Source organism: Colletotrichum siamense (assembly GCF_013390195.1).
Source record: "Colletotrichum siamense strain Cg363 chromosome Unknown KSG_Cg363_contig08, whole genome shotgun sequence".
Taxonomy (NCBI): Eukaryota; Fungi; Ascomycota; class Sordariomycetes; order Glomerellales; family Glomerellaceae; genus Colletotrichum; species Colletotrichum siamense.
In genome coordinates this window covers 2,287,256-2,311,904 of record NW_023501021.1, presented here as the reverse complement: position 1 = coordinate 2,311,904, position 24,649 = coordinate 2,287,256, and the positions used below count along the sequence as shown (strand labels likewise).

Sequence of the window (24,649 nt, the reverse complement as noted above, 5' to 3'; positions counted from 1 at the left end):
TGGTGCACGGTGCTTCCCTGCCATTTCGGTGAATGTCAGCCGAGCTTCAGCCGGCGCATCCATTGCAGGCAAGGTCCGGTCCTTCCATCTGCCTCAATCTGAACTTTACAGAGTCAACACAAACACCACACTTATCAGCACAGGACAACATGGTTAGTTCATTTCTTCCCTGATATCGCAATGTTGCGCTAACGACGCGTTTGATAGGCCGACAAGCTCCGCAACCAGCAAGAACTCGAGCGCCTGCAAGCCAAGTATATTGGCACAGGACACCCCGACACGACGAGTTGGGAATGGAAGACCAACATCTACCGCGACACCTACTCCTCTATTGCCGGCCACCCACCCATGCTCTCCTACATGGCTTTGGCAGAGAACGAACCCACGCAGCTCCTTAGAGCCAGACTGATTCGGGTGCGTTCACCTTCTCGGGATAGCTCGTCCGAAATACAAAGTACAGTCTTGCTAACGTGTTGCCAGAAAATGATGCAACCAGCTGGCCCGCCACCAGTACGCGAAGATTAACCATCCACCGTACCATCATGTCTGGGTTTTACAATTGGGAGACGACAGAACGGCGTTGGGGACATGCTCATTGGGATCATAAAGGAGGGCACAGATACCCTTGATTAATCATTGCGAACAAAGGCTATTCATAAACGCGTAAGCTTGGAATGCTGCGTTCCACTGGGTATTCTTTACAACCTCTTCGACAGACGTCCTTACACCACTCGTGCCCATGGCCATCATCGCGACGGCCCCGGCTCTGGAGCCTCCGACATGTCCACGTCACCCTCTCCATCCTCTCCTTGGATGCCCAAACTGGCGCCTATCTTTCTCTCAAGCGATTCGTCTGCCTGCTCCCCGTATACCGTACGCACCAAACCAGCGACGCCATCGATACCCATCTCCTCCTGTCCCCGCGGCCCGACGAGCCAGGTGATATCCTCGCTACCGTCGTTCGCCTGTGACGCCGGATTCTTCTGCACCTTGCGGACAACATAGCCCTGGGCCTGCATCCGCTTAAGAATATCCTCTGTCTTTTCCGCAGCGACATTGGCTTCGGCGTTGACGCGGTTGAGGTAGCGCCGCAGCTTTTGGTCGGACAGCTCGCCGCTGGACAGCATGATTATGGATATGATGAGGGTGTAGAAGCCAATATACGAAGACTCGTTCTCGGCGCTGGGTGCCTTTGTAGGTGTGATAATCGTGGAGGTGCGGTATTTGGCAGGGAGTGTCGTGGAGAGGACGAAGACGCCGGAGGTGGTCTTGGCTTGGGAGCCGGATTTTAATGCTGCAAGTCGTTAGCTTTCGCCAGATCTAGAGACAATTGGAGAGCATTCTGTAGGCATACCCTGGCGCTTCTCTGCCATTGTAAACTTTTCCTTAACCGCCAGCTCTCGCAGCTCCATACCCCAGACTGTCCGGAGCTGCGATTGCGCCAAGTCGAAGACTTTCCTGAATGATCTTCCCTGGTCTCCAAGAACTGGCAGAACTGTCAGTTGCCATCGATGCCGTGCCCAAACGATGGTTTTCTTTACCTCGCTCCTTGATGCCCTCACGGCGGATCGGAGTTCGTGAAAATTCGCACGCAAGCACATAGCGCACCAACTTCTTGGCAAGCTGATCCTCCGGGGTGGCGTCGGCCTCACCGTTCTCCTCATCCCCATATTCTTCTGCATCTTCGGAATCGTCGTGCGCGCGGCGTTGTCTACGTGCCGGGGCCTCTTCTTCAGACTCGTCTTCGACCTGCTGATTGTCAGCTTTGCCTTCTTTGGCCATCAGTGCATGCCGCGGGGCATACCTGTCTTCTGCGTCGTTGTGTAGGAGGCATCCTGTCTGCGTGAATAATGTAGCCGAATGAGATTCATGTATATCCGCACAAGCCCACCCAGGAGGTATATATCGTTTCAAGAATGCAATCGAAGAAGATCCGATTCGTTGCGGAAGGTTTAGCCACGAAATGATGATCTAGACGCGCTGGGACGCGATTTTGGCAGGCGCACTTTACTTCGCGATCCACTTATCTAATCTCTTATCTTATCAGGTGCCCGCTGCAGTCGCAAAATTTGGGAGCTTTGGCTCGTCATGTCCGAACAATCGTCAAAGGCTCGAATCACTTGTCCCTAACCTTCATTGGCGGGCGCCTTTCTTCCAAATGATTTCTCGAGCAGTTCTTGCTCGAAGTATATGCCTGCGATGCCAGTTGCGACTCCTCGACCGCCCCAGGGCTCTCAGCTCCCACCGAGTGGCACCTTTACGATCCGAGTTCCTCCAGCGACGGCATTATAGTAGTCCCGATTCTGCATGGGATCGCCTCGAGGCGGACTCGCAAACACAGAAAGAAGAGAAGGATGGAGAGAAACCAGGAAGGAATCGAGAGCAATCCAAGGTCAAAAGTGGTCTCGACGAGCATATTGGACGACGTCAAGACCCCGCACCTGTAGAAGACAACATCGCATCGAGTAGCAAGGACGAGAACGAGCCTCCCGCGGCGAAACTAGATGGGCCTCTGTTATTCAAGAAAACATGGCAGGATAAAGGGGACATCAGAAGAATGAGCGGCCGCGTGGTGAAACTCAAGCATGCTGTGCTTCCTGGCAACGCGCTAGGCAAGGTTGCTAGGGCGGTCATCATGCGCGATTCGAATAGGGCCGTCCGCAAGCTGCCCGTCGAGCACATGGCCGCAGAGGAGCAAGTGAATCTTGCTGCAGACTTGGAGAGACAGGCGCAAGAGCTTACAGAGGAGCAATCGCTGGCCAACATTGAGGAGCTGCGTCCCAGCGACCCCATCCTCTACAGGCACGAGTTTGATGAGCTGCTACAGAACCTGCTGAAGGGCTTCACAGTCTCTCAGCTGAAGGCTTATCTTCTGGTTGCGAGCAAGACTGCTCTGAAGAGCTCTGAACGCAAGGAACAGCCGATGTACAGCATTATAAGAGGCACCAAATGCGAGCCTTGGGCGCCGTTACGAAAGCTCAAGATTACTGGGTCGCCCAAGGAAAGAATAGGATTGACTCTGTTGACGGAGGCCTGGGGCCTCCAGATCAGAGAGTACGTCGATGGTAAAGGTGTATTCAGTCCCAGAATTGCCACGAGATTCCTGCGTATGCTTTCAAGTAAGTGACGGTTATCTGACACGTGCCTAGCAGATCATCGACTGACCCATCACAGGAGAAAAGAAGCGCCTCGACGCCATCAGAAGGACGTATCTCGATGCCGAAGAGAAGATTCTTATCGGGCAATCAAGCATTAAGGTCATCGCTACAAAGGCGAAGACAGACACTATCATGAAGGAATTAGAACAGGCGGCCAAGGATACGGTTGTTCAAACCATCGACGACGTCTTTTGGGTCCCTAATGATGACGAGACCGTCACGCTTTTGGAGCATCTAGGCCAGCTCACGAGCACCTTGATCACTCACAGGCCCCAAGAAAAGATTGTGGGTTGTCATTGCCAACCGTAAAGGCGACTGTACTGACCAGAAGAATCAGATCGAAGTGGCATGGTTCCGCGACGGGCCCGAGCAAAGAGGCCAAGAACGCCGTGCCGACGTCGTTCGACGTCTCCTGCTCACCGCGCTCTGGCCCAAAGAAGAAACTGTACACCTCAAGGGTCCGAAAGACACTGCATGCCGAAACATTCCCATGGTGATTGGGCGCGAGAGGCTTTCGTGGGTGGACAAGTTGACCCAGTGGTCTCGCTGGGCGAAACCCGTCGGCCGCGACTCCCGTCCTAAACCCTACATTTCAGTGAAACAGAGCGACGTCCTACAAAAGCCCATCGAGGCACCGCCGACGGAGTCGGAATTCCGCGAGAGGAGGAGCAAATCATACACCGCAACCACCGCCAGCTTCGGTCACATTCTGCACAAGAACGCTGACGCCGTCAACGCGGCCGCTGCCGCGAATCCCAGTCCACACATCTTCTCTCCCACCTCCCCTCCTCCCGCCAGCCTCGCTGCCCTGTCCGAAAGACTCAACTCGTCCAAACCCGTCACCACCTCACTCGTCCTCACCTTCCGTGCCCTCCCTTCAATCCATGAGTCAAAACCTGAATATTCCTTCAAGAACCGAGACTTCACCCGGATCCAAAAGCTCGAAAAGCCCAGCGATGCCGTCAAGCCTTCGTCCGGACCTGTTCGTCGTCCGGACCTGCTCGAGCTGCAACTCACGATCCCCGACGACCTACCAGAAGGGCCTCTCATGTGGGACTCATGCCCGAAGCGCCTCGTCGTGGTCGCGGATCAAAACCACACCGACGTCTCCATACCGGATCAGCCCGTCGATCTGCGCATCTCCCAGTCCGATCTGAGGGTCATGTCCGCCTCTGCTCTCGACGACTCCCCCTTCCGCGAGTACATCGACACCGCCGAACTCGACCTCCTCGCGGGACGGCTCGGCCCTCACCCAATGATACGCATCGCGGACACGCCCTTCAATCCGCCAATCAAGAACCCCTCAGAACCGACGGATTACATGTTCGCGGGTCTGGAGATGCGCCGCACGCTGGAGGCAGACTACCAAGGGCACAAGCTTCTGTACACGAGTGTCCAGGCCGGCCACCACGGCGGTCGGCGCGCAGAGATGGTTCTCGAGGCGCAGCCTGCTGATCCATCTCTGCCCCCAGAGGAGCAAGACCTCCATGCTGCGAGCTTCCTGAGCCTGGCCAAGGACCTGGCTCAGGGCAAGGTGGTGAAGTGGGTGGGAGAGGTCGATGCTGAGGCGGAGAACCAAAGGAGGTTAGCTGCTGCCGAGCCTGTGGCAGAGCCAGAGGTTTCGGACACCAGCATGTAAGATGAAGTGGATGGTAAAAGTCAAGCTGTAATATGTATTCTATGTATAACATACGAACAAGCCTTATAGAAAACATCAAGAGTTTATGATTCGCCTTTTTCGCAACAATGTGTACCTGATCTTTCGAGGGATTGAGAGAAGACCCCAACCCAGAAAAAGCCTGCCTTGATCACTCATTCAGACAGCGCCAATCCCAGCTCAACTTACCAGCAGTGGGCCATACACAGCTCGAACAGGCGTCTCAACAAAGACTTCCCAAGGCGGGAAAGAGTTGGGAGGCAAAAATGATCAGCACGTCAAGACAACAGTACCACGACCGGAGATTCACCGCATTGGAAATCATCAGTCAAACAACATCGACAGAAGCATCACGACATCAGGTCACAGGCGAGGGGGCACAGCAGTTTTAACTTGGGAATCACTTCTAGGACTCTATTTTTGTGCTAACTAAGCACGTATCATGAGAAGTTTTTTGACGTAATCATCCATCCTTCCTCCCGATATTCGTGCTCCGAGCCATATCATGTGTCCTCATGCCACGCAAAGGGAATTCGTAAAGCCGTAGAAGTGAGTGTCCATAGCTGGTGTGCCACGGAAGAACTCAGAACCCAACCCTGGTGAGTCAAGTAACTTATTTCTTGGCAGCCTTGGCAGCGGACTTGGTGACCTGTTGATGAGAGTGTTAGATGATGACATACGACGAAGAGGGGTGAGTGTTTGAGAACATACCTTGCCGGAACCGCCAGCAGACTTGTCGACGGACTTGATGACACCGACAGCGACGGTCTGACGCATGTCACGGACGGCGAAACGGCCCAGAGGGGGGTAGTCGGTGAAGGGCTCGACGCACATGGGCTTGGAGGGAACCATCTTGACGATGGCGGCGTCACCGGACTTGATGAACTTGGGGTTGTTCTCAACGGACTTGCCGGTACGTCTGTCAATCTTCTCGAGGATCTCGGAGAACTTGCAGGCAATGTGGGCAGTGTGGCAGTCGAGGACGGGGGCGTAGCCAGCACCGACCTGACCGGGGTGGTTGAGGACGATAACCTGGGCGTTGAAGGAAGCAGCGCCGGCAGGGGGGTCGTTCTTGGAGTCACCGGCAACGTTGCCACGGCGAATGTCCTTGACGGAGACGTTCTTCACGTTGAAACCAACGTTGTCACCGGGGACACCCTCGGTAAGCTGCTCGTGGTGCATCTCGACGGACTTGACTTCAGTGGTGACGTTGGCAGGAGCGAAGGTGACGACCATGCCGGGCTTGAGGATACCGGTCTCGATACGGCCGACGGGCACAGTGCCAATACCACCGATCTTGTAGACATCCTGGAGGGGAAGACGGAGGGGCTTGTCGGTGGGACGCTTGGGGGGCTCGATGGAGTCAATGGCCTCGAGGAGGGTCTTGCCAGTGACCTTGCCACCCTTGCCCTCCTTCTCCCAGCCCTTGTACCAAGAAGCGTTGGTGGTGGGGGCAAGCATGTTGTCGCCGTGGAAGCCGGAGATAGGGACGAAGGCAACGGTCTTGGGGTTGTAGCCGACCTTCTTGATGAAGTTGGAGGTCTCCTTGATGATCTCCTGGTAACGGTCCTCAGACCACTTGGTGGTGTCCATCTTGTTGATGGCGACGATGAGCTGCTTGACACCCAGGGTGTAGGCGAGCAGAGCGTGCTCACGGGTCTGGCCATCCTTGGAGATACCAGCCTCGAACTCACCAGTACCGGCAGCGATAATGAGGATAGCGCAGTCGGCCTGGGAAGTACCAGTGATCATGTTCTTGATGAAGTCACGGTGACCGGGAGCGTCTGAGTGATGTGTCAGTTCGTGTGCCTTTTGAGCAATTTGCCCGCCGAATAATTGCACCCATCCACAAAGAGGTTTTCGGAGAGCCAATTTTCAGCGCAAGAAAGCCAGACATACCAATGACGGTGACATAGTACTTGGGAGTCTCGAACTTCCAGAGGGCAATGTCGATGGTGATACCACGCTCACGCTCGGCCTTGAGCTTGTCAAGAACCCCTAGAAACAATCAGTATTCCGGCAGCATTACGGGGGAATAAAAAGTGGGTCCAACAGGCATATTTGAAAGACCCCTTGCCCAACTCGGCGGCTTGGAGAAGTTAGTTTATTGTTCTGATGAGGTTGAATGTGTGGTTGTGACTTACCCTCCTTCTCGAACTTCTCGATGGTACGCTTGTCGATACCACCGCACTGGTAGATCAAGTGACCAGTGGTGGTCGACTTGCCAGAGTCGACGTGGCCGATGACGACGACGTTGATGTGAGTCTTGTCCTCCTTACCCATTTTGATGGTATTGGATCGAAGAAGTTATGTGTGGTATGTGAAAAAGCTGTTGAGAGAAAGGAAATGTCAGTAGCTGTTGACCCCGCGATGATGTCGCGAACCAAGATACTGTGGAGGGAAACTCACTTTGCAGGTACACTTTCCGTGTGGTATGCTAGACGAAGAGAGAAAGAAAGAAGACGATGAGAAGTTGTGAGGGGTGGAAGAGTTTTTAAAGGATGGGTGGGATGGAGATGGATGGTTGTGGTGGATAGAGGAGGGGAAAAGTTTGTGTCTGAGGTGGACGAGGGTGAGGTGGGCGCTCTAGGAGGGGTTGAAAAGTCTTGCGGCGGGGCAGAGTGGGTCCAGTACCGCTCGCAGATGAATGCCCTAGAATTGTACCACACGCCAGCGATTTTTTTTATTTATTTTCAGATGAAATTGCGAGTTCTGATTGGTTGTTTGCGTCCTTTTTGTGTGAGTTCTCGAAGAGGTACCTCTGAGGCGTAGCTGGGTTGTCCCTCTCACGTACCACCCCGCCACTCGACCGACCCCACCAAGGCAACCTCCTACCTCACCTTGAGAAGACCATCTACGAAAGAGCGGTATTGAAGCGCGCCTTCCCCTGGCAACTTGTGAATAGAGAATCTGGCAGGTCTTGGACTTCTTTCGGTTTCAACATGTGTACGGCTGCTCCTGCCCGACCCTGATGTTTAATTGTGAGTCGCGCGACAAGGACCTTCATAGCCCATGATATCACAGACGAGGGGCACCAAGAAAAAAAAAAGTTGGAGGGGCAATTTCTCGACCGCTGTTCGCGGGGCAACACCTTGCAAACGGGCAGCTACGGTAGCGTGCTGCCGCAGCTGTTCAGTGGCCTCACCTTCCCTTCTCAGCCCCCACTCCAGGGAGCTCCAGACTTTCCGCCGCAGATCCAAGAGGTGATGTCAATTGACCGGCTCCTCTCTGGCCAAAAACAAATCCATCACGATGAATTTTCAGGTCGGGAGCTAGTTGCCCGTGTCGTCTTACGGGAAGGAGGGGCGACTAGGGTCGTCCTGCAGTTTGGCCACCTCACCTCACAGTCCTTCCGATCGACCTCGTCCAGCCGTTTGTGGTCCTTGACCTTCTCCCTCCCCCTTTGCCGTCTCAGACCGCGCGCGCTCCAGACACGCAGCACACACACACACACACACACACACACACACACACAATTTTTTTTTCCCTCTCGTGCTTTGTCCCATATGCCAGCTGCTACGTTTGAGAGACTTGGATGTACTTGTGCGGCGATAAGGCTCCCATGGCCGCCAATTCTGCCCCTCCACCCCTCCTAATCCCTGTCAGTCAGCAAGGTTGCCGCGCAGCCCAACCTGGAACCCCCAGTTGGCAGTGCGTCCCAGGTCTGAGCCCAACTCTTCTTCGGCATGAGTCACGTAGGGATTTTGGCGCTGCTTTGGCACCTCTGGCACTGCTACGGCTGGCTCTCTGGCGCTGGTACCGCTGCGGTCTGCGGCAGAGTGCGACAGACATCATGGTCCATCCTCCCAAAACTCCAAGGCTGCTCCGTGAGGCCTGTCCTTGCCTGGGGCCCCTGTGTCTGCTATCCTTCGGCCTAAATACCATGGAAAACTCGAGATCGTCTTCCTAGTGACAGACTGCACGGCCTCGAGATACGCAAATGCTTGTGACGACGTCCTGCAAGACCAGAACCCCCTAGCGCCTCGCCCCCTTATGACCGCACGCCGACCACACCCTGGCTCACACCGAAGACGCATAAGTCCGAAAATGTTGCTGATGGGCGCGGTCGGCGGTGGGTTTGGCGGGCAGCTGGCTATGCGGGGTTCCTCACAGAAGCGAAAGGGACAGCAAAAAAAAAAAAAAATTCTGGTCGATGCTCTTTCACTCGCGAGGAGGGCAGACCGGGGGGTGGCAAGAAGCAAGCAGAACAGAGATCCAGGCCAGGGTGACGTGCAGCACATTAAGCGCCTGCGCCGCCCGACCAGGGGACATGAATTTTTCCCTTTTAGAGGGGCAGTAGCATTGCATGATGCACGTTGCCATGGCGCCGGACCTCCAGGACTATTTCTTCTACTCTGTCCCAATCTCATGAAACCGAATAACAATCCGATAGGAAGCGAATTCCTGGTGCGGTTTGTGGGATCGCCCAGATTTGGCGTCTACTTGAAGCTGACCGCTTTCTTCGAGTCCAAGCCGTCCAGTGCCGTCGTGGGACAAAGCAACAAGTGAGGGGTAATCCCTTTCTAAGATAAGATAAGAATATGAGACATGTGCTGCAGCCACGTGATCTTGAATATCAAAGTTTGCGCAACTTCATTCTTCTGATTCCTTTTGAGCTGGCGTTCGAGACAGCATGGAATTTTGTTTACCAGTGTTTACATTGCCCAGATGGGGAGTCCGATGAGTGACGTCGAAGACGGCCCCACCCGGGACCGTCCCGATCGCACCACGTGATCTAGTCCAACCAAGACACGGCCCACTGGGCCGGCCAGGCCCGGAACTAACTCACGGCAACCTCGTCCAAGCTTGGCTCCTGCTGTGACAGGCCATAGGGTGAGATTTATCCCCTCGTCGAACCTTTCCCCCTGGATAATGTAAGTTTCCTAGAGAGGTTGTTCACGACTTTGTTTAACCGGAAAGAAACCGCCCATTTTTCCTGTATACTTCTTGAATACTCAAATCACTAATAACGACGACGACGACAACGACAACGACGAAGACGAAGACGAAGACAACAGTAATAACGACGGCAATAGTAACGACGATAGTAAAGCATAGATAGTAAGGCGTGTATCCATAGGAAAAGTACTTGCTCTGGCATAGGTAAAGTAGGCCGTCTCATTAAAAAACAAAAAACAAGCCAGCTTACCCTAACGAAATGAACCCCTGCAACAACCCAAGCCCGCTGAGGATAGAGCTCTTCAAGTTCTCAAGTGCCTTGGCTCCTTGCATCCTTCCATATACGATCCGCCCCCACCGTCTGTGCGTTTTGACGAACGCTACAGTGACATGCCCTCGTAGCACGATGTAGACAGTAGCGGCCCCTCCTCACTTCGACTCTTTAGGACCTTGCTCAGGGTATCTCTCTTCCACAAGCCGTTTGATGCGTTCCTCCATCCGGGCGTGAAGCTCCTACCTACAAGTCAGCTTTCTTTCTTGATGGACAGGTTCAGAGGTGACGGCAAGAGGTCCGTCCAACTTGACTTACAGTAAGTTTCTTGCTCTGCTCCTCAGCGGTAGGCTCAGGCGGCTTTGACTTTCTAATCAATGTTAAAATGGAGGATTCCACAGTTCTCCGAGCGTCACTTACGCCGCGGCCTCCTCCTTGACCTTCTCCTCAGCCTCCTGCTCCCTCCTCGCCTGGGGGTCTATCAAGGCCTGCTTCGACAAAACCTCTGCAACACTATTCGTCAGTCAACGTTCCAACAGCTAAGGCATAGCGCAACACGAACCCCACTCGGCCACTGCAGTATTGATTAGCAAATTGAACATCCAGTCTTTGAGTGAGGGATGTACTGACTCTTCTTTTCCTGCCATTCACGCGTCTGTTCGTTCCACGGTTCCTTTACCGTCAAGACTGCATTCCCGTCAGCAGGTAATCTCATCCAGCTCAAACGACCAGAGATCTTTCATGCACATGACTTACCGGAATCCCAGTCGGCTTCTGAGCCAGTCCATTCTGGATTCTGGTTTTTCTTAGGGGCCATAATTATTGATGATGGTTCTGGAAGAAGGGAATCGAAGAGAAAATCCAGCTGCCGTATGTTTGGGATTAAGTGCTTGTTGGTGGTCTGCTTTTTGACTTGTTCCCTCCATGTCGGAACTCACCTAGAGCCTGCCTTTTATATCCTACGAAGCCTTCGACGCCGACCGTCCCTCCTTGCTTTCATTCACTGTTTGCCTTCCGTCTCACATTCACCGCTTGGCCTCCTTGATTGTCCGCCCCGGCTTTCCTCCCTGCTTTCCTTCTTTGCTTTCCTCCCTGCTTCTACTCGCCTTTTCTCCCTAGGAAGCGCCCGCACCTCCTACCGAAGCCAAGGTATCTCACCATAATAGCCTCATGAGCTTGTAATTCAGTTAGCGAGCTCGTCACGACTTCTTTATGTCGTTATGGCATCCAAGCGTCACTTCGACTCTTTGGAGCCTTGCTCGGGGTTTCTCTCCTTCACAAGCCGCTCGCAACGCTCATGCATCTCGGTTTGAAGTTCCTTTCTCTCTACATCTGTTTGATGTCTGTGACTGCAAAATGGCGGAATAATAAACCTCATAGATTACTGCGATCTTCTTACTGGACGAAGCACCGGCCGAAGTGCTCTTACTGGATTTATCTACTGTGAACCCTCTTATAGGGTGGGCTATGAAACTTCCTCAACATAAACCTCATAGATAATGATGGCTTGAGTTTAGGGGTGGTCGTGAGAGGCATACCGTGATGCTTACCGCAAGTTTCTTGCTCTGCTCCTCGGCGGTAAGCCCAAGCCATGCCTTTCTACTCAGTGTCAATGAAGGCATTCAGAGTTCTTCAAGCGTTACTAACGCAGCAGCCTCTACTTAAGCACTCGAGCTTCGAGCAAGGGACAAACCGACTCCTTTTTTCCTGATACTCAGGCGTCTGATTTTCCCACTCTTTTCTCGCCTTGTCTACTGCTTTTAATTTAGTAACTAATTTCATCTAGGATTGACAGCATAAAGAGGTCTTACTGGCCTCAAAGCCGGCCAAGACTCCATCCCAGTCCCATTCTGGATTTTTATAGGCCTTGGTGGTGGGTGATGGGTTTATTGCGTTGATAGAAGGTAAGTTGAGAGAGCAAACACATCATTGCGATGGATTTGGGAGTAAATCCTAGCAGGGGGTCTGCCTTTTAATAGTCCCCTCAATCTAGATTTTCACCTAGAGCAGCTGCTTCCTTTCAATTCACCAGACCTTCGCCGCTGACCCTTCCCTCTCTGCCCATATCCACTATTCGCACTGCCTATGTGCACTCTCGACCTGCATTCACTGTTTATTTACTTTGCTTGCTTGAATTCCTGATTTGCTTAGCTTCTTTGCTTCCTTGCCCTCCCCAATGACTCCACATTAGCTCAGAATTTGTTCTTGTTCTGCCATTGAATCTGCAGATTGCTTCGGTATCCGACCAGGTAGTACAAGATCACTGTACGTGACTCCTTGGCTTCGCTTCTCCCGCTCTAACGCTATGCTCTATGTAAGAATGCAGTCCAGCATGTCCAAAAAGATGGCGAATGGGTATCTTGCGCGACCCATATTGCTAGAGCCATTTCAGATCACTTCCCATTTCGTATATCAGGCTAGAGAACGATCAGGCGTTGGCGGCAGCATCACTTCCTGACTTCCCCCAGCACATTGAACAACACGCCCGCCTTGGTTTTGTTTGCTGCCATCAGCCTGCTTCTGCTCCTGCCTGCTTTGACCGGTGCCGCTGCTGCTGAGGCTGTTTTGCCCCGCGTTTTGTTCTTCGATAAGCACTGACAAGTCAGTTTCATCATCTATGGGAGCATATGGACTGCCGAATTATTATCATCCTTTATTCCTGATTACTGTCTAAACGCCCAGTCTAGCACCATGCATAGTACTCATTATCCTCCCACACAGCCTCCCCCTCGCCCTTCCACCGCAAGCTAGGGATACTCCCGTCCAACCTCTCATCAAAAACAACCCTCACAGCACCATCAGTACGATCACTCACCTTCTTCGCCGACGCCGCGACACCGTCGTCCGGGTTCCATACCAGCACCTTGGCCAACCCCCAGTTCGAGGCTTCCAGCACCGCGGCATGCAGCAGCGCAGTCACATCAGCCTGAGGGTCTCCCGCCACGCGGAGCACTTTGAGCTTCTTCTCGCGGAAGTCGTGGTCCCAGTAGACCCAGGCCTTGCCATCCGCCGTGACGGCCCCGCGGTTGACCACCTCCCGCTTGGCGAGCTCCTTCGCCATGAAGCCGTCCCTGGTGAAGTGCCAGGTGATCTGCGCCGCCGACGGCGCAAACGCGATGTGAGGCCTGCCGTCCGCGGGCAGATCCTCAAACTTCTTCCTGAGCAGGGCGACGTCCTTGTCACAGAAGGCGGGGACCTCGTCCGCGGCGAGGTATCGCACGCCCTCTGGCGGCGTGGGCTGCAACCCCGACGCATCATCTGGGATCAACGACACCTGGAGCGAGGGATAGACCGTCCAGCCGAGCTGCGCGTAGTACACCGTTCCGATGTCGCTGTAGAGAACGCTCGCCTTGGAGTCGGTATCCATAGCTTCCTTGAGCTTGCTCAGGAGAAGCGTAGCCATGCCGTGGCCTCGGTGAGACGGGTTCGTGTACACGGAAGCGATAGCGTAGGCCTTCTCCTCACGGAAGGCTCCGAGGGCGTCGCGGACGAAGAGAGTCTTGGCGGTTGCTTCGCAGGAGGAGATGATGTGCTGCGGGTCGGCGGGGTCGAAGAGGACGTAATAGGTGCAGTTTTCCGAGAGCTTCGTCTTGGAGAGCGCGGTCTCACGGGTGATGTACGCCTCGAGGGACATGGGCGGGGCCCAAGAGACGCCGTTGAGGCGCCATGCGGCGTCACGCTGTGCCGGGGTCGCGGAGCCGAACTGTACGTTCTTCTCGGAGCTGGCCTGGGTCGTGACGAGGTCGGCCATGTTGAGAATGCTTGAGGCTGTAGATGAGGGTCGGTCGTGGAACGGTTTGGTGAGAGGTTTATGGCCGTGGGGTAAAGGTGAGGTTGCAGGTACGCTTCGGTGGCTGCGTTTCAGCTAGGACAACCGACTCTCAGACCTGATGAGAATTTCCTGAAGATGCGAACTCAGAGTCGCAAAAAACAAACCGCTTTCAATGTAGACAATGCGCATGCAGTAAAGCTGAAGTGAAGTCAACCTGGCAGTAGTTCAAGGATCGCAGATCGCGGGCTCTCTAGCGGGCTTTGTAAGAGCCAGGGGACCTCCCACGGCGGGGTTAGGGGGCGTGTACCCCACTGTGGCAGCAGCTCGAGAGCTGGGGTATCCTAGAACCACACCCTTCAGTCGAGCTGCGATCCCACACTTCACCACCACCAATACGACTGCGCGAAATCGGAGACCTGTCCCACGAGGTGCAGCAAGCCAGAGGAGATGAGAAAAAAAGAACGCATATCCCCCCGTTGTTTGCATAGTTGTGGCTTGTTGCAGCCTCATTTTGAGTGTGCTTCGGGCCAATAAAACTGAGAGTGTGACCGGGGTGATGCTCAGAAGGGAACCAGCTTCGCGTTGACCAAACTCATTACTAGTCACACATAGCCGATTGCTTTCTAAGGTCTGTCCTCGACACTCTTGTCGCCAATATCTTCAGGTCATCAGGTGTTTCTTTCCTCCTGTGTCAAGTCTTGCGAAGACTCCTCAAGAAACTTTCTTTGCAGCATGATTATAACCTCATCGCTTGATTACATCCGGTATTTCCCCTCACCTCAGGATCCTCCTGAAGCAAAAGCCTCGACAAGATGCTGGAACCCAATTTCGATCGCCTTCGTAATCCCGTCCGCTACCAGATTCTTATCCTCTGAGAAGGTGTTCTTCCATCGACCGCTCTTCGCAAAACACGTCTTGGCGAGATACACAAACAGGGTCTTGGCCTCGCCCTCTTTTTCGGGACCCTCCATCCGATAATCCTCCAGGACTGCGGACAGTAATTCCTCGATCTGACTGCAAAACATGACCTGGGTACCAGGTCTAATAGCGTTTTGCAGTTCATCCCATATCGACATCCTTTGACTTTCTGTAAGCGGCCGCGGCTCAAGCTCCGTCTCATCATCGAACAGGAGCAAATCCAGCTTCTCCTTCAAGCCCGCCTTGATGTCTGCCGGCAGATGTATGTCGACAATATCGATGTGTCTTTGGATTTGCTCCCGCAGAGCGTCCATAGACCACTTGTTCCCCGTCCACACTGATACAGCAGCATTCCAGTGCTTTGCGTCAGTGTTAGTAAATAGTTTCTTCGCCCTCCTCTCCCGCCGTTCTCGAAACTCATCATGCTCGCTGCTTCTGGCGTCTGTTTGTCTCGCCACGTCTGCTACTTTCTTAACCGCGCTCTGTATATGCTCTACCACCTGATTAAAGGCAATACCAATCACGGCATAACGAACTTCTCTCCAAACAGTCTCCCAAAGCAGACTTTGGATGGTTTCAGACACCTTTTTGCCTTCGTTGAGCTCCAGAACCAGGACATGATGCATGGCATCAGTCGTCGTAAGAGACGGATGTACATCATACTTGTCGTCCAGATTGATAACATCCTCTGTCTTTGCAAAGTCGTCGCTGAAAGGATGGATCAACGTGACGTTAATGGCCGGCCCGTCCCAAGTCTTGGCCATCGCAACAAACTTCTTCACGATAGCAGCTTCGTGTTTGCCGACCGATCCAATGGTGATGTACACCATGCACCCACCGAGAATTGTCACTAGGTGTGTGAAGAACTTCCAGAGGGCACGTGGAGAGTTGTTGGCTTCTTTAAACTGGTCCAGGTCCAGGCTCGCCTGGGCCATCACCTCCGTTTTCTGGAAGAGTATCTGGTGAACCAGGGAGGCTATAGCCGACTGCGCGGTCATGCCGCGGGTCCATATGAGATATGCGGAGGGGACATGTGAGGCGAACGTGCGCTGCTGCTTCTTCCAAATCAAGGCATGCTGGGGATCCGGGGCATCGCACTCGGCCTGGATGATCTTGGTCTCGTGGGAGTAGCCTGATGGAACATATTTCTGCTCCAACTTGAACCACTCTATCCATGCCTTTGAAGTTGTCGTCTTATATGTGGACTCTAGCTCCTGGTGGTATCCGGCCTCTAGCTCGAATCCCCGGAAAAGGTTCTTCCTGATTGCTTCGAAAATCGCGGCGTTCGGGTCCTCGGCTATGGCTTCATACTGTTAGCATATATGTGTAAATCCGAAACCTTGACGAACAAACCTTTAAAGCCCTGGTACATCTGATGTCTTTGCATCGGAAGATCCCTTCGGTAATGAGCCATCGAATGACTTGACCACACTTGCATGTGTCTAACGTGCATACAAAGATCCGCATCGTCTTTGATCTCCTGCTGAACCTTTCTCATCTTCGTCAAAAGATCACCGTACCGTACTTCAAAAGGCTGCAGAAGGTCCACCATCGCTCTTCCTGCTTATGAGTCAGTCGTTGTCTCGAATCCATGTTCCATTCTGCTCACTGAAAGGGCTCTTTTTGAAATCAGTGATGACCTTCTCCAGAAACTCTGCGACAGCTTCGTAGAGCTCGACAGTAAACTCTGTTATCCGTGGGGTCGCGTAGAGCATCGCATATCCCCTGATCCGTTCTAAACTTCGACCGATGTCGATAATGACCTCGAAAACCTTGGAAAGAGTATCGGAACTGGTTTTGGACATCTGCGGCATGTTAGAAACTATCTCTGAATACATGATACGGTTCCCTTACAAGCAAGACGAGCTTTATGCCGCCCCATATCAAGGGCAAGCCTGAGAAGTCGGCTTGGGAGAGGATGTCAAAGACACCTTGGTAGTGATCCAACGATTTGACGAATCTGGACATTTTCTTCTTGTCCAGAGTACCCTCCTTTGCTTGTTGAAGCTGCTTTGCAACCATAGACAACTCCTGTTTCCCATCTTGGCTTGTGGCTGCGATACCGCCTTCGTCCTTGAGGAGCTTCTGGAGTGACAGGACAGCCGCCGTGTATGATGCTTCAGCCTTTCTAGAATAATCGTCAGTAGTCCGTTGTACGTGCTGAACTTTGCGCTTCGTCTACGGAGGCTAGTTTTCCTGATAACTCTGGGAAACCCTGTTGCTGCCTCTGCAATATGTGTACCAACACATTTTGGAGCGTCTATGTAAATAGAGCTACGCTCAGGGTCACTCACTCGTACTTCGCCCCACTAGCTCGGACATCACCGTCCTTGGCTGGGTCGGAAAAGCGCCGAATCACTTCATCATGAGGATTCCAGATCGTACTTGGGCTGGAAACCGTCGTGGGGCTCCCATCGACGCGGTCCCAAGAAGGCGTACGAAACACGACAGCCGTGTTCAAAGAGGGCCTCTTGTGCATGGCGCCGCTGCATGCCGGCGAGGCTTGGCGCAAAAGCTTGGTGTTTCGGAAGCGGGAACTAAGAGAACAAGCAATCTTTGACGATGAGCGAAAGACTCTAAATCGTATCTTGATCAAGAAAATCGCATCTTGAAGGACTCCAAGTTACAGGTCTTCAAACAGGCTACGACGGGAAGTTCGGCGATAATGGCACCTTGTTCATGAGCCTCGGGGGGCACTAGCTAAAGAAGCGCAATCCCAACGAGAGGGAGCGGCCCTCAAAGACCCTGACCAGGCCAGACTGCAGACCCGACCTTCCCATGATTTTTTCGCAGGGCAGGGGAACCGTAAGGAGGGGTGCGTGAGACAGGGGAGAAGGGTGAATGTAGCGAATATTGCTTATTCTGCTCGAATCTACCAATCAGCGACACAGTAAGGTCCCGTGATACACATGAAAGCCTCAGCTCGTGGCACGAAAAGGAAACAAGCTCTTTCCTGCTTGGGGTTGATCCTGGTCGTCCTACGAATTTCGGGACCAACTCAGCGGTCTAGATCTCTGGAGCAAAATGATACAAAGCCACTCAAGAGGCGGCTGAATTTAAATAAAATAGGAGACAGGCACCCTCGACCCTGTATTCTCGACATCATCCAAAGAACCTACCATTATTGACTTCCATGATATTTTCGTGCTGTATCATTCTTAGACAAACAATCCGATGGGAGGAATGCAACGCGGAACGCCACTATCACCATGGATGCCGTCGTTACCGAGCAGGGGTGCCTCAGCTCGCGGACAGATCACTTGCTTGTCATTGGAGGCTGCAAGGCATTTATTGATGCATGTGAGGTCTAGCGCCGTTCCTCTCTGCGGTGAGGACCGGGTCGAGTCCGTGATGCGGGAGCACAAGCGCTATTTACGGCTTCAACTAGCACACATCTCAATCTGAACGTCGCTTTGAGAATGGCATTCCAACTTTCCGCCATCGGTGCCATGTTGTCGTCGCACTCGGGATGAACACACCAATGCCCGAGCTGCCGACAGGGAACGGGAGCTACGCGAATGACAGGACCGGAGACCGAGCGAACGTAACGGGGCCGATGTGGACCCCCCTTTAGCAACTTTCCCAAACAGGTCAGCCCGGAAAGCGGGGCAACTTTATTGGAACCAATGACACTCGAGGACCCTGCGCCAATGCGGCGGAATGGAGCATCCTAATCACCGCGAGCCATCCAGGTCCATTTACAGGGGCACCTTCTGTTGTAAGAGAAACACAATCCAACTCGAAAAAAAAGGTCTCCGGTTCTGCACACGTCTCATGAAGGTCTCGTTCATGATCTAGGAAAGCCGAACGAAAGCCCCCTTTCCCAACCGGCATCCGCAGCCACCGCGACTGCGTCCCGCCACCCGACACCGATGCGAGGCCTCAACGCAAGGTCCCGCGGGGACCGCGACACAGCGAGCCTCCTCGCCCCTGGGAACTACGACGACGACGCCTCATCCCTGCACAGCAACCGGAGCGATCAGGAGAGCGACAGCGACGATGACCAGCTGCAGCAGCGCGCCCGCAACAGCCGCGAGCTGCGCGCTGCCGACAGCATCGTGTTCATGGAGGAGGACGAGGTCGACAAGCTCGTCACCGATACACGCAAGAAGAAGCAGGACCTGCATCGCCGAGGGTCGGGGCTCGCGGTTCCGAATCCGTTGAGGATTTTCGGACGTGCCGACGCCGATGGCGCCCGGCCGGGGTCCAGCAACGGGTCCTCGGAGGACTTGTTGAGCGAGAAGGACAAGAGGCAGCAGAGGCGGACGAGGCGGGAGCAGAAGAAGCAGAGGTTGATGGAAAAGGCATCGTACGGCGAGGACGGCGAGCTGATGTACGAGATGGAAGAGGGGGCTATGAAGGAAGGGAGCTCTACCGGCGAGAGTAGTGAACGAGACGACAGCGATGAGATCGACCGGCAAAGATTGAAGATGAACGAGAAGACAAAGACCGAGAAGAGGAGGAGCTGGCGCAGGTCGCTGTTCATCTACGGCATGATCTCGGTCGGCTTCGCGATACTGGTGCTGGTGGCGTGGAAGCTGTCGATGAACAGGAACTCAGCGCGGCAGGCCGAGTTCGTCAGCAACGGAACCGCGCTCTTTGCGCCGACGACGATTATCATCAGTCTGGACGGCTTCCGCGCCGACTTCCTGCAGCGCGGGCTCACTCCGAGATTGAACGCCTTCGTCAAGGAGGGTGTCTCGCCAAAATACATGAACCCGTCGTTCCCCTCCGTCACATTCCCGAACCACTACACCCTTGCGACCGGCCTCTACCCCGAAAGCCACGGAGTTGTCGGCAACACCTTCTGGGATCCCGAAATGCTCGCCGAATTCTACTATACCGATCCGGCGCGCAGCCTCGATGCCAAGTGGTGGGACGGCGAACCGTTCTGGGTCACTGCCGAGAACCAGGGTATCCGCTCTGCCGTTCACATGTGGCCTGGCAGTGAGGCGCACATTCTGGGCGTTGAGCCTACTTTCATGGACAAGTTCAACGGCAACGAGCCCCTCGAGAACAAGGTCAGTAGGATCCTGGAGTTCCTCGACAAGCCCGGTATGGAGGATGAGACGGCCAAGGTGGAGGACATGCGACCGCAGCTCATTGCGGCCTACGTTCCCAATGTCGATGCGGATGGCCATAGATACGGCCCCAATAGCACGGAGATCCGCTCCACCATCCAGGATGCCGATACCATGATGGACCAGCTATTTCAGGGGCTTGAGCAGCGCAACCTCACCGGCATCGTCAACGTCATTGTCGTTTCCGATCATGGTATGGCCACCACCGACACCACTCGCCTCATGCAGCTCGAGGACCTCGTCGATACCTCCAAGATCGCGCACACCGATGGGTGGCCTCTGTATGGTCTCAGGCCGAAGAACCCCGACGACCTCCAGGGACTGTACGATGGCCTGGCTGAGAAGGCCAAGACCAATCCCAACTTTGACGTCTACCTCCGCGACGTCAACATGCCCGAGCGCTATCACTTCTCCAACAACAAGCGCATTGCGCCGCTGTGGATCGTCCCCAAGACCGGCTGGGCAATCGTGACCAAGGAGGAGATGGACGTCGCCAAGGCTTTGAAGGACGGCTCGGTCTACAACCCTCGCGGACTGCACGGATATGACCACGAACACCCGCTGATGCGCGCCATTTTCATCGCTCGCGGCCCTGCGTTCCCTCATCCGCCCAACAGCCAGATCGACAACTTCCGTAAGCCAACCCCTTATCCAGTCTTTAGAACGTGAACTGACAGAGACAGAAAACATCAACGTCTACAATATACTTTGCGACTCCGTTGGTCTTGTCCCGAAGCCCAACAATGGAACCTTGCGCCTCCCGCTGTCACCGTTGGGCACCCACAAGTCCGAGGACACTCCTGCGGAGCCACAAGACCCCGTCCCCGCATACACCACCTCGCAAGCGCCCGCCTCTGTTGCCACACCAACGAGCATATCACAGGCGGCTCAGTCATCCACGCCAGCAGCCGAGTCGGTCAAGACCATCCAGATTGACCCTCCTCAGCCGTCACCGACGGACGCCGCGGAGGAGAGCAACGGTGCAGACGAGGACGCCATTGAAAAGGGTAAAGAAGCCATGAAGGGATTCTGGGACTGGCTTACAGATAAGTTTGATAAAGTCTGGGACAAGATTACAGGAAACAAGAGTGATGAGGGTTCGGAGAACTCAGAATGATGTGCTGCTTGTAATATTATAGACGGTCGAGACTCATGATCTGGCGTTGGTGGACTGGGCGGCTTCTTTGTTTATACTGGCTGATACTCCAATTGCATTTTCTATCTCGCTGGCCATTATTCTATACCATTTTAGTCTGTCTTCTTTGGAAATCGGCTCCCGCTTGTCCATACACACTCGCTGGCAAAGCTCGGACCGTATGGTGTTGTCTACATGCCAATGGCAATATGCTCGTGATATTACCCCCTCTGTTCACAGTCAGGTCAGGTTTCGCCAAACGACAGTTGATCTTGATCCCCGAACCTGTCATGCGTTATTCAACGAAGCGTCGGCCACCGCAAATTAAGAGCTACCACCACCACACATTCTGGACCCTGATGCCGTAGTCGACATAATCGGAATGGCACTAAAACCCCGGCAGCATGTATGCGCCAGCGTCCTTCCGAACGAAAAATGTTACAGGAGGCCCGTCAGGATAAAAGTCTGCAAAAACCTCTGCCGGTCCATATTGAGTATCTGCACTATGGTTCAACTTGAACATGTAGAGTCTGAGACCCTTGTCCTTGGCACGCATTCGACTATAATCCCTTATGCCGGGGTGGAAGCTGCGTCGGAAGCGGACACCGATCTCGAGAGCATCAGCCGGGACATAGACCACGGGCTGCGCAATGACGTCGTTTAGATCGATGCTGAACCGGCGCTGGATGACTGGGTGGATGGGTATCAGGTCGTTGGGGTTGCGGCCCGCCAACCGGCTGGAATAGACACAAGCTCTTGTGAACTTGGGAAGGGAGAACCCGTTTGGGAAATCGACTTGACGCTTGAGGCTGACAGCAAAGGGCTGTTCGATTCGAGGATCCTGGACAATACGGTGGTCCATTTTTGTCAAACTGAGGATGGTATTAATTGATTATGATTCAAGCGAATGTTGGATGTCGTATTTCTTGTTGATGTGACAGGCAAGTTCTTGGACAAGGTCTTCAGAGACGCGAAGGCAGGCCAGACTTCCTTTCTAAATATTCACAACACAGGGAAGGTAGCCTACCAAAGGTGCTACCACCATATTCGTCTGCTCCGCGTGGTGCCTGACCTACTTATCTAAACGTAAAAATGGAAGGCGTGGACAGGCGCAAAGTGCCTCTGGGGCACATCGACATCAAGTAAGGGGGTTTCAGTGATCTTTCTGATATCTATCCCAGCAATTGAACCAGAATCTGACAAAGGCCACGCTTCTTACCAAACCTCCACGAGTCTATACACACGATCATGACCTTTTTGACATGGTTTTCTCATCTCCATCCGCGGTACATCCCATCTTCTTCCGTATCGCCATCGTAATCAATTTCCTCCTTGTCGCACACATGTTCCGGAGTCACAGGGTTGACTTCCTTTCGATACTCTGGTATGCAAGCTCCGTTGAGCAGTAGTCTAGCAGTTCGCTTCTCGCTGTCGGACAACTGTCGATGTCCTCCAAGCACTCTGGCATATCCGAGGGATTTGAAGTCATCGAAATGCTGGTCGAGGTACCGTTCTGGAGTGAAGGTGCACACGCGTCCGACAGACACGCAGAAGTCGCAAGTCCATACTGTCTTGCGGCTGTTGGGAAGGTTGACCTGCTGCGGAGAGCAATCCAAGCAGGTTAGTGGGCAATGCATAGCAGCGGGGTTCGACATGGCCTGGGCATATTAGTCAAGTTGGTCCTGGAGGGCATGTCTGATTTACTTACCATGTGGCAGGCATCGCATGTCTCCCTACCGCTAGGTAGCAGTTTGCGAGACCAAGCGCCGATTGACATCTCCGGGTGTTCTCTTGCGTACAGCTCGTACATCATTCTCATGTTGTTCTCCACATGGATACGCTTGGGCGGCTCTTGGATCTCTCTGGGACCGGACTGGGAGATGACCATCTGCTGGGACGCGAAGCATGGCGTGATTTCTTCGACGATAACCTCGTAGGGTTGAATGGCCCAGTGCCGGAACCAACTTCGATTGGCCCACTTAACGTTCGTCAAGGCCGCGATCCAAGCCATCACGCGAGACCACGCTCCAGCGAGGAAGTTGGTATGCTCGGAACCCAGACCGTATTTCGTGTACGGGAAGGTGTGGTCGTGAGAGTGTTGGTATTGTCCGATAACTTTGCCATCCTTGATGTGATCGATTCTGAGCGCCAGGCGACGGGCTTGCTTCCAGTTGTCCCAGGGTCCGATCTCAGGGACGTTTGCATACGGCGTCGGGTGTGAGTCGCTAGGGTTCCGGGTTATCTCAAAAGTTGGGATAACGTAATCGACATCGTAAAAGTCGCCGAGGGGAAGGATGCACCGAAACTCGTCTTGCCAACCAGAAGGAAACATACGTGCTCCGAGGAAGCAGTACTTGAATCCGCGCTCAAGGTTTCGGTAGACCTTCCGCGGTTGTCCGGTGAAGGTAAACATGTCGACCGTTCCTGTTTGGCTGCTTGAGGTCGTAGTTTTGACCCAGAGATTGGACTGACCGAAATTGTATTTGATGAGAATATCGTACATTAGGGTGCCCATGTTGTGGTCCCACTCGACGGGGATTTCGGGATGCATTGTGTCGAAGTGGTTGTGAGAGGTTATGGGCCGTAGGAAGAGCTCTCCCAAGATGGGAGGAGTCTGGTGGTGGTGGGGGCCTCGTGACGGTGGGAGTCTCGCTGAATGGTGGTGGGATATTGCGGGAGACGAAGTACGAACGAAAATGATATGGAGGGAAGACCGATGGTGGTCTTCTCTTGGGATGAAGAGGAGCGGAGGGCAGTTTTTCCCGTTTTCAATCTTGATGATGGGTGAAGGTAGACCTGCTAAAGGCAGTAACGGAAAAAGGAGAACGTGGTATTTTCTGGCCGACTTTTCATTCGCGAGGGTAATCGGGAGAATAAGAATCACCTGCTTAACGCTTTGTGGTCGTCTCACTTTGCAAAGCATCGCTTCGATGGACACCACAGAGTGATGTGAGATTCCATGCGTCCACAACAAAAGCCATGACCAAGACATGATTTTGACCGGTAAATAAAGAAAAAGCTATCTTTCAAGTTGTGAAGCGCTGTTTTAGCAGCTAAGATGTCAAAGCAAATCAGCAACTGCATTCTTACCTATGCAGGATCTGTATTTCACTCTTGGAGGCTAAGGATTACAAGAGAAAGCAATGGCAGCGCCGACCATGATATCAACACACATTGCCACCTTCCCTTCGTATGGCCATATTGTGCAGACATTTGAGACCTCAAGTGGTGTCTTTGAACAATGCGGTCGGCCATTACGAAAGCCAGAAAAGTACAGGATTGGAGGCCAAACAGCACTTATTCAAGTCACTTGAAGAATCAATAGGAAGCCTAGTTTGTTAAAACAATGATACTAAAACATATGTTGTTATTTTGAAAGCAGAGCCTCCATCAGACATAGTATTTGGTCGATCTGACACCACCGCAACATCAGAGTCAAATTCTTTACTTGCTTGCGGAGTCCATATCATTCACAACATGAGTACAGGGCTTCAGAACTTTGCAAAAGATGAGTTTGAGAGCGTATATCCAGGCCTCTGAAGACAGTTAAAATACCAGACGTTAATTCGGACTTGACGGCTTTGTCAGGACACAGGGGCGGTTTAGCCAATGCTTCGGGCTTTACCTTTTGACTCTACAGGAAGAGCGGCCGCATTGCATCCTTTCGTGATGACATCCCTGTAGACCATCGGTTCGAGTATCCATTACCACGGATGACATCACTGTCGAAAGATACGGACGACGTTCAGTTACAGTAG

General features: G+C 53.4%; 9 protein-coding genes across 9 annotated transcripts; 3 read left to right on the top strand and 6 right to left on the bottom strand.

Annotated features, from left to right (window-relative positions):
* Positions 1–149: 149 nt before the first annotated feature.
* CGCS363_v012193 (Uncharacterized protein) lies at positions 150–525 on the top strand (the record flags this gene model as incomplete). Its single annotated transcript, XM_036644042.1, has 3 exons — positions 150–152; positions 208–414; positions 481–525. The coding sequence occupies 3 exons, from the start codon at positions 150–152 to the stop codon at positions 523–525; spliced, it is 255 nt and encodes an 84-aa protein (XP_036490731.1).
* Positions 526–746: 221 nt separating this feature from the next.
* On the bottom strand, positions 747–1,834 carry nse3 (Non-structural maintenance of chromosome element 3; the record flags this gene model as incomplete). Its single annotated transcript, XM_036644041.1, has 4 exons — positions 747–1,294; positions 1,355–1,486; positions 1,542–1,749; positions 1,805–1,834. The coding sequence occupies 4 exons, from the start codon at positions 1,832–1,834 to the stop codon at positions 747–749; spliced, it is 918 nt and encodes a 305-aa protein (XP_036490732.1).
* Positions 1,835–2,158: 324 nt separating this feature from the next.
* CGCS363_v012191 (uncharacterized protein) lies at positions 2,159–4,797 on the top strand (the record flags this gene model as incomplete). The annotated part of the gene is made up of 3 exons (XM_036644040.1): positions 2,159–3,119; positions 3,175–3,443; positions 3,496–4,797. The coding sequence occupies 3 exons, from the start codon at positions 2,159–2,161 to the stop codon at positions 4,795–4,797; spliced, it is 2,532 nt and encodes an 843-aa protein (XP_036490368.1).
* Positions 4,798–5,428: 631 nt separating this feature from the next.
* Positions 5,429–7,098, bottom strand: TEF (translation elongation factor EF-1 alpha; the record flags this gene model as incomplete). The annotated part of the gene is made up of 5 exons (XM_036644039.1): positions 5,429–5,464; positions 5,527–6,599; positions 6,715–6,813; positions 6,869–6,904; positions 6,960–7,098. The coding sequence occupies 5 exons, from the start codon at positions 7,096–7,098 to the stop codon at positions 5,429–5,431; spliced, it is 1,383 nt and encodes a 460-aa protein (XP_036490733.1).
* A 5,570-nt stretch (positions 7,099–12,668) lies between these two features.
* CGCS363_v012189 (Lysine acetyltransferase) lies at positions 12,669–13,736 on the bottom strand (the record flags this gene model as incomplete). Its single annotated transcript, XM_036644038.1, has 1 exon — positions 12,669–13,736. The coding sequence occupies one exon, from the start codon at positions 13,734–13,736 to the stop codon at positions 12,669–12,671; it is 1,068 nt and encodes a 355-aa protein (XP_036490169.1).
* An 800-nt stretch (positions 13,737–14,536) lies between these two features.
* On the bottom strand, positions 14,537–17,154 carry CGCS363_v012188 (uncharacterized protein; the record flags this gene model as incomplete). The annotated part of the gene is made up of 5 exons (XM_036644037.1): positions 14,537–15,972; positions 16,029–16,235; positions 16,285–16,480; positions 16,530–16,803; positions 16,970–17,154. The coding sequence occupies 5 exons, from the start codon at positions 17,152–17,154 to the stop codon at positions 14,537–14,539; spliced, it is 2,298 nt and encodes a 765-aa protein (XP_036490168.1).
* Positions 17,155–18,547: 1,393 nt separating this feature from the next.
* On the top strand, positions 18,548–20,873 carry CGCS363_v012187 (putative pyrophosphatase/phosphodiesterase; the record flags this gene model as incomplete). Its single annotated transcript, XM_036644036.1, has 2 exons — positions 18,548–20,390; positions 20,440–20,873. 2 exons carry the CDS (start codon positions 18,548–18,550, stop codon positions 20,871–20,873), a joined length of 2,277 nt encoding a protein of 758 aa, XP_036490167.1.
* A 406-nt stretch (positions 20,874–21,279) lies between these two features.
* Positions 21,280–21,753, bottom strand: CGCS363_v012186 (uncharacterized protein; the record flags this gene model as incomplete). Its single annotated transcript, XM_036644035.1, has 1 exon — positions 21,280–21,753. One exon carries the CDS (start codon positions 21,751–21,753, stop codon positions 21,280–21,282), a length of 474 nt encoding a protein of 157 aa, XP_036490166.1.
* Positions 21,754–22,162: 409 nt separating this feature from the next.
* Positions 22,163–23,442, bottom strand: CGCS363_v012185 (uncharacterized protein; the record flags this gene model as incomplete). Its single annotated transcript, XM_036644034.1, has 2 exons — positions 22,163–22,549; positions 22,600–23,442. 2 exons carry the CDS (start codon positions 23,440–23,442, stop codon positions 22,163–22,165), a joined length of 1,230 nt encoding a protein of 409 aa, XP_036490498.1.
* Between the last annotated feature and the right edge of the window lie 1,207 nt (positions 23,443–24,649).